An 8967-nucleotide genomic window follows, 5' to 3' on the forward strand; every position below is an offset into this window, starting at 1 on the left:
GGCTTGCAAGTGTCGCCATGTCCTAAATATACCAGTGAACCAAACCTGGACGAGCTTCAATAACAATCACCTTTAATCTATAAACACACAGTGAGTCTGTGAATGAGAAGCTGAAATGGTGTTTATGCCTGTTAGAACCAGTGAGACGTGACGTTCTTACCCTCCACGATCCGCTCGTCGATGTCCTGACCGGTGCCGTAAGACGTCGTCAGGTACCTGCGGAGTTACAAACAAAATTCAAGTCAAATGATTTTAATGCAATTTTTATTCATATGAATACAATATTAATAAAATACCACAGATCAAATTTAAATAAGGACGAGAAGGAGAGAGAGAGAGAGAGAGAGAGAGAGAGAGAGGGAGGGTCAACTCTAAGCCATCCTAATTCAAAATTAACTTTAAGTTAGAGGTTGCCACGGTAACCGGTCAGCAGTTAGATTTGCTCACCTGAGCACAAACTTGGTGTTTTCAGTCTTTCCAGCTCCGGATTCTCCTGAGACGATAATGGACTGGCTCATCTTCAGCACCTTCATGTCCCTGTATGCCTTATCAGCTGTTTTTACACACACACACACACACACAGTTATTCAATTAGTGTTGTAATAGCAGTTTGTACCACTGGGTGGTGATATCCTGATGACTAAGCTGCAGCTCCAGGCTGCTACATGGTGATACAACCTGTGATAAGCTGCTATTCAATATTTAGCCATTCGACCGGGATGCAGGAAATGTCTCATCACATCAAAAATGACAAAAGTTCAAGATTTTCCATCAAACTTACACAGAAAGCAGCCTGACGAGCTCCAGATTCACTTGGACGGCTGCAGTGTGTTAAGAACTGAATGTACGAGCAGTGAACGATGGCGTTTAGCTCACCGATGGCGTAGACGTGAGGCGGCAGCGTGCCCAGAGACCGGCCCCGGTATTTCTTGATGGTGTCTGGTGCGTAAAGCTTTGGGATGTCATAGTACGGGTTGACGGCGATCAGGATGTTGGCTACAAAGGTCTGGTACAGGAGGAGCAGAGGCGGGAGATTACTTCATCCAGGAGTCATTTGGACAACAATCCAACTCTTGTAAAACCACTTTTATTCTCATCCACACATCTCATGCAGATTTTCAAGCTGAAACTCTTCTCAGGCTTTCCGGAGCAGTTCTCTCCTCAGCCACTAGATGTCAGCCTGCACCAGGCGGGATCAGCTGCAGGAGTTCAGGTGAAGTTCAGGAGAGTTTTATGAGCTGATGGAGTGGACCACACCTGCCTGATTAAAAACCTCTTTATGGTTTGAGAGGAACCGGAATGATGATGTTCCTTCCAAGAGCTGCAAACACGTCCCTCCTCCGCTGGAGTCCCAGCACAGAACTACAGAATCCCAACATCTCCTTACGCCAGAATACGAGCTCAAACCCTCTGATCAGGCCATTTATACACACGTGTATGAATTGAAAGCGGCAGGGTCTGATTCACCGGGTGGCTTTTATTATGTAAAGTGTGCACGTCCTCCTCGATGAAGTTGAACCGTTTGATTTAGTTCTGGTGGTACTTTTTTGTCATTTGCTGTGTCAGACTGACTCGTTTGGATACTCACATAAATTTTGTCTTTGCTGTATCTCACGCGGACGTTGTTGAGCAGAGTGGCCTCGTTCAAGTACATCAAGGAACCTGGGAGACACAAGACGGGACAGGGAGTTGAATTCAGGCCGTCTGATCACAGCAGCGACTCTTCAATAGTGACGCATCGGGATGGAACCAGAACCTACAGTTGTCCTCCACATGTTTGTTGACGTTGTCCTCCGCGGGGAAGACTTGGTTGATGGGAGCCAAAAAGGTCTGGAAGAGAGAGGATTGGAGACATCGTCTGTTTGCGCTTCATGAAAATGTGTTAATCTCCTGTGAGCATGAAGTCGTTCAAGTCAAGTCAGCAAATAACCAGTTTTTCCAACATGCACAAAATACTCATCGCAAATCAAAATGTGGATATATTTGGCCAATCGGGTAAAACTTGACGGCTTTAGAGTCCCGCCCACGAGGCAGAGCTGATTGGCTGAAGTCATAAAGTGCAAAATAACAAACAAACAGAGAAAAGTAGAATCTGTTAATTGGACAGAACCAATCTTAATGTAAAGACACTTTAACATCATCTGCCCAAAGACATTGTAGAACTTTTAGTGCAAAACGGGGAGAAAGAAACAACAGAAAAAAATGAAGAAAGATAAAAGGTAAAGAAAATAAAAAAGATAAAGAAAAAATAAATAGAAAAAAAGGGGGGGAAAACAAATGGGGGAAAAAAGATAAAATGGAAAAAAAACTGAAAAAAAAGAAAAAGACATTCAATGCTTGAACGCTATGACTGTACTAAAACACACTGATATAAACGTGTATGTCTCCAGGTGAGTGTGTGCCTGATGAAAAACCCATAGAATTGTTCAGTTTCAGCTGCGTTTAGTGGCGAACGATAAATAATAAAGAGGCTCGAGCAATAAATATGTTGTGTTTCACAGCTGCTAGGCGAAATAAAGGGGATTCGTCCTGAAGCTCGAGGAACATGAAGTCTCACAACAAACCCCAAGTGTCATCCTATTTAACCGACGTTACTTCAATCTAACTTGCATTTTAATGTCAGTAACTTTAACTTGTCTTGCTGATCCCGACACACCGTGCAGCTTTACACAGCGATATCTGATCGTTCCACGGGGCTTCGGACGTTGTTCGTAACGGCCGAGGAGATTGTAAACGCTGAACAGCAGCTGCTGCAGAGCCCGATGAATTATTTGGAGGCTGGCAGGTAACTTAACCGGAGGTTGGGGGGCGATGGGGGGGGGCTGGATGACGACCGATTCCACGGCCGGGAGCTGCTGATCTGCATTATTGAACATCCATCGCCTGACCTCCCGCCACGTCAACACGCTTCAACTGTCATTTTCAGGCCTGGTTTACGTTTTCAAGCACAAAGGTAGAATTTTAGATTCTGTATACGTGACAACTGTGCTTATAATATGCCGTTCTCTCTCTCTCGTGTGTGTGTGTGTGTGTGCGTGTGCGTGTGTGTAGCGCCCACGAGTGGCCCAATGTGAAAACTACACTGTTGTCAGCATTTTGGCCGTTTCCATGTAAACAGACATCGTTTTCAAAACTATACAAGCACCAAACATTTCTGAAAGCAAAATGCAAAGTAAATATCGGACAGTAAATCACGCAGTACCTTAGGGCAAATAGAGTCATGCGTTTTTTCAGGATCTTAAGTTTTGACAGTCAAACGTGACAAATTCAAACCTTCATTCCACTTAAACCTACGTAAGATTACATGTGTCCTCTTGCATAAAGTGACAAGCGTCCTCAAAGACCAAGCCCGGCGACTGCTTTGAGACGCCTCCTACCATGGAAACACAATGTTTACAGACAAAACTCAGGCAACTACGGAGACTCAGTACTGCCATCTGATGGACAAGACTGAAACTACGCAGATTTCACAGACGACACCTTCAACGCTAATCACAAAAAAAAAAAAAAAAATCATTATCTTGTGACGTTACGATGAAACGAGACTTCAGTGGGAAATTCTACTGCTATTAGTTTACTCTAAAAGCTGCAGGGTCGTTAACAAGCCCCACATTCCTTCAGCTGAAGTCCAGCAAGCTGAACTAATGTAGGCGGGTTTATAGGGGACACACGTGACCCCGGTGGTTTTGGCGAGGCCGTGTTGTATTTGGGAGACCACTGCCAGCTGCTGCAGGCCCTCTGCATGCAGGCTGCTGCTGCTGCTAATCTGCCTCTTTTAAAGGAGGCGGTGTGAAGGCCTCCGGCAGCGCCGGGCCCACGTACAGTCGCTTCATTCTTTCCAGCGGTGGCATTTTCCACATTCTCGGCCCGAACTGGACGGGTTCCACAACGCGGCGCCGCGTGAGGAGAACAGAGGAGGAGGTGGAGGAGGAGGTGGAGGTGGAGGAGGAGGAGGTGGTAACACAGGGCCAATAATCTGAAAGCGAAACGGCTAAACCCTCCCAAAACCGAGATTCAACTCATCCAACAAATAATGTTCTTCTTTCTGCGTTGCATGTTTTGTAGGCATTTACTTGTCATTTCAAGTAAAAACACATCTTTTTTTTGCGTTTTCATTTCAGAAAAGTTTCACGTTTACACAGCAAATGTTTTGAAATCAATGATTCGAAATGATCCGGACATTCGTACAGACCGGCGACGCAATGCGACTGCTCTTCCGGGGTGACCGGCTTCATCGCTGCCTGGAAGAGAGAGCCAGTGGGTTCAGCTGCAAATGCTAACAGCAGTGAGGCTTAATGATCGATACTGAAACTGGCCACCAGGGGGTGATCAAGGCCGTTTTCACTAAAGATACATTTTCTGAACGAAAGACGTTCCATGTTCAGGAACCACGCATCATGAAGAAGAAAAATTAAATCGTGCATTTATTTTTTTATGACGGACGACCCTGTTCCAGCAGCTGCTGTCCCAGGACCTTATGAAAACTTGTACCTCAACTCTGGCCGTCATACTTTTAGCCTTCTTGGTTTTCTCGTTTCATAAAGTTATAACAGTTTTCCTACTTTTCTTCGGTTAATTTGAATGTAAATTCTGATGTGTGGCTTTTTCTTTCATGGGTGTCCAGTCAAAACACCCAAGACGTTTTTGTGTAGTACTGTAGCAGCAGAGACATCTCGTGGTGCCAGATGGTAAGTACTCGTATAGTTTGCTATACAGTTCTTCTTGCTCTCGGTCCAGGACTTGTAGGACCAACAAAAACGAAGGAGTGTGACTGATAGTCCAACAATGACTAAATGAAAAGTTTCAGGCTTGATGAAACCGCGACTCTTTGGTGTTACAACAAAACCTTCAGTGCTGATCACACTGAAGGTTTCAGAAGGACAACGAGTCAGTGAGCCTTTGTGTCTGAGAGGATGACAGGGTGTCGTCACGCTGCCCGTCTCTCTCCTGACGTCCATCTCGGGACGTCTGCCAGCCAGTGGACGCGTCGTCAGACACTGGCACAAGTGGGCCGCCGGAGCACAGGCGCCACATTGTCCTGGTTCGGACCGTTACGGGCCTCCTCTGCGGCCCGGAAACTCCCTCAAGGCGGCACATCTGAGCAGCAACGGACCCGTGTGGCTCGTCCACCGGGGGGGAAAAAAACCATTGTGCTTTTTACGAGCTGTGAGAAGCAGAATGAGGGATTTTTGTGCCCTGAACTCGGCGTCCGGGGGAACCCTCTCCTGGCTCTGTACCACCTCCACCTAGAAGATGATTTAGGCTGCGTCGGGGGTCAAAGTGGGCAGGTCCTTGGAGACAACAGTCAGGGGAACACAATCCCATCGGGCAGCTAACAAATGGCTGCAAGTAATTACATTTTCAACCACCTTGAGGGGTGCAAAGCCCGATTCCTGCGGCATGAGAACATTTGATAGAGCTCCTCCCTCAGTTTGTCCCATTCTATGTTCATGTTTGTGTGAATCTGGACGTTTTCTAAAGCTCCACATGTTAGCACCTTCCAACTGCCGTTACACAACAACCGACTTTTTTTTCTTTTTTTTTTTAAACACCCTGACATTAAACACATTGAGCGAGGAAGTTCTTTAACAAGGGAACACTCATCAGTCATCGAGGTCCTTCCACCGAGACGGACGCGACGCATCAGGGGTTACCGCGGCGACAGCCTCTCCGCGACATTTAAAAGCTTGGCGGAGGAGCGACGTGGGGCGTCGCCCAGCGGTAAAGTGAATTAGCATGAGAGGAGGCTTGTTTGTGAAGCGGCGGAGAGCCACTTCACTTGAGACGGGGCCAATTAATCTGCTGCTGGAGCGCATTAAAACCTGGGGCAACCGGCGGCGACCGGAGGCGAATCGATCAGAGAGCGACGCTTTACGGCTTCCGGAGACGAGGACTCGCCGGCGGGAGGTTAAGCCGCACGTTAAATGATTAAACACACGGAGCAGGTGGCAGCAAAACTGGGGAAACAAGGACCGCGGTGCCACGGAAACCACATTTCCCATGAGTCCTTGCCACAGCGACACACCCGTCTCACCTTTCCCTTCTGCTTGAGGGGTTCGATGGTCAGGCTGTCGGCGCCGATGTCCACGATGGTTCCCAGCTGGAACCCGTCCGACGGGTGGGGCGCCCACACCGGCTTCCCATCCTCCATCGCGCCGCTCACAAGGCTCTGGAAAACATGAGGCCGACAAGTCAGAGGGACACCAGCATGCTGGAGTTTCCACAGCTGGACTTTAGCAAATGCAATTTCATTATTTCTGTGAGTTTGCCGAGTCACAGCCTTTTCCAAAAGGTCCACCAGTTTTCAGTGGCTCCAAGAAACGTTGTCGTTTTCACATTTGTGCAAACTGGTCCTGATACTCAATTTCTTCACTATGGGAACTGAGGATTCCTTTATTTGTCATTCATGAATTTCAAGTTGAATTTCTGAACATCTCAACCCCCGATTTCGTCTTTAAAGACAAACCGAAACAACCACAGTCACTCACTTCATTCTGAATACAAACCAACATGTCATTTCTCCACCAAGACAAATTCAAAGGCACTAAATTTAACTTTCTAAAAGCAAAATTAAACTGTTAAAAAGGATTAGAAATGAAAGATAAGATCCCCGGGGGAAGTACAGCTGCTTTCCGCAGTAAATTTAGCCTCTTTATTCATGTTTCAAATGGATGAAACACCAAATAAGTTGAATAAAAACAGCTATTTCTGTGCAGATATCTCATGCTCTCCAGACAATTCAACAATGAAATGCTTTGTACCCATGAAAATGTATTTTGTCTTCTGCTTTTTTTCATGTTTATAAAAAGAAAAACTGCAAACCCTTTTTGGAAAGTACTGGACTTTGAAATATAACAGGGTATTGAAGGAATTTAAGCTGCTTTTATTGAGGCTTTTAGGCATTTCTGAGGCGATGAAAGGACGCACGAGCAAAAGGTAAATGTTTAAAAAAAAAAATTGTAAAATTAAAAAAAGAAATGCATTATGAAGGATTTAATCTTTTGAATTGTCTAAAAATAGACTAAATCCTAATAAAAACCACATTATCTGAACACATTACTAATCTTAGGTGCTTTTTCCAAGAATTCATAACATGTTTACATGTTACATTTTTAGTTTGTATGTTTGCTTTAATAAATGATTTTGAACCAGAGACTTTTTTTGAAAAGAAAACTGGATATTCAAACTTTTTAGAAGCTTTTGAGCCTCTTTGATTACAGTTTATAAGCCCATTTTAAAGTGACATAAATTCAATCATCCTTCTCGCGTGCAAAAGATCAAAGAGGATCAAATGCAGCAGTAAAGTTGAGCAAATTTCGTTAGAAACGTATGGAAACTTAACGAGGGCCCACAAACCGCGTCATGTGACCCGAGCTCTGCGGGGCGTCGTTGTCGCCAACAAGCCAATGAGAGAGTTTAGTGAGTCAGAGCGGCAGCTGATGGTGTTACTGTAACAAGAAGACGGTCGTTTCCTGTGGGACTCGTACACACGACAACAAAAACAACAACAGAAAGCATCAGGTTTCACACTGTGCCGCTGCTTTTTTCATTCACTACTCAAACTACAACCAAAGTCTGCAGTAGAAATGTAAGTCTAAGAAGGAGGTGGATTATTTGTGAGGTGTGAAAGTGTGTTGGTTTTTTTTTTTTTTTACAGAAATATGGAGGGAAAAAAGTCGAGGTGATGTTTATTCATTCTTGCAAATTATAAAAAATATGCATTTTAGAGAGAAAACAAACTATCAAACGTTCTCATTGACAGCTTTTCTATATTAATATCATTACATACATTGTATATACTCAATATGTGATTATGTAAAAAGATAAAAAGAAAGATACAGGGAGTTATAGATAATGATAGGTAATTTTTTGTGTTTTTGGGGTCAGTACATGAAAACGCTACTTGTTGAATACGTTTTCAGTGACTCGTCTCTTGAAAACGTAAAAAGGGCCTTAAATGCTTCTATCATCTGACGTTTTTACGTTGCACAACCTGGAAAGCGCCGACTGTAAACTGAACCTCGACTGCGATGACTCGATGCTCCGGCGCCTATAAAACAGTGAAGGCTGAGCAAAGTCCGAATGTCGCACGATGTAAAAAAAAAAAAAAAAAAAAAGTCCTCGTAAAAGCCGGAGGAGCTGCAGGTTTATGACGTCCCACCTTTGTTGCTTCCTGCGAACACAAGCAGCCGGAGGCAGAGCGGCCGGCAAAGACTGGAAAAACCAGAGGACCACGGGGTGTTTACATGCACACGGTCCTCACAGGAGGGGGGACTCTCACAGTGCCGTTGGGTTTGGGGGGGGGGGGGTAAAAGCCTGTCATTATTGTGTTAAGTATTGATCTGCATTAATGGAAACTCTGGTCTGTGGGCAAACGCCACAAAATCTGCCCCTGGAACCGGATTCCGACACACCGAGTTGCAGCTCGAAATACCACAACGCATCAAGGCTGAAGATGTGCCCCAATATTTTTATTCAGAATTTTTTTTTTTTTCATGGAATATTGCCGTTTTGGACAACCTGAAAGTAATGGTCATGATGAAGCGCAACTACTCACTTGACTTGCCAATGTAACAGAAAAGAGTGTCGATATTCAAACCTTCCTATTGTACAAGGTTATAATGACCCAGGCTCTTTCAGGTCCCCGTGGAACTTTGACTTAGTTCTGCTGCTGTAGGTCTACATTGTCATTTCAGATTCCTAGAGTTGGGGGGTAAAACATTCAGGTATCATGTTCTTCTCTCGATGGATCAGATTACAGCTTCAGTCCAAGTCTTTTGCTTCTACAATTGGACTCAAAACTTCCTAATTTGACAAGGCAGAGAGTTGAAGCTTGCTGAAGCAACCAGGAACCATTTTCTTAGGTCTGTTGCTATAGGTTTAGATTGCCCAGGGATTATCTGTGGTTTCTAAAATTAGAACGTGAGGCAGAGCCTAATAACCTACAGATCCCTTAACGACTGATGC

The 8967-nt window shown here is 44.8% G+C and overlaps 1 protein-coding gene across 1 annotated transcript in view; it reads right to left on the reverse strand.

The window, feature by feature from the left end:
• LOC308143475 (unconventional myosin-VI-like) overlaps nt 1–8967 on the reverse strand; it is a 122415-nt gene that overhangs the window by 96994 nt on the left and 16454 nt on the right. The window contains 6 exon segments of the mRNA XM_080514298.1: nt 161–216; nt 448–553; nt 877–1006; nt 1589–1662; nt 1761–1830; nt 6035–6169. Coding sequence (XP_080370424.1) covers nt 161–216; nt 448–553; nt 877–1006; nt 1589–1662; nt 1761–1830; nt 6035–6151 — 553 coding nt within the window. The 5' untranslated portion in view covers nt 6152–6169.

Source organism: Blennius ocellaris (genome assembly GCF_963422515.1).
Source record: "Blennius ocellaris genome assembly, chromosome: 18".
NCBI lineage: Eukaryota > Metazoa > Chordata > Actinopteri > Blenniiformes > Blenniidae > Blennius > Blennius ocellaris.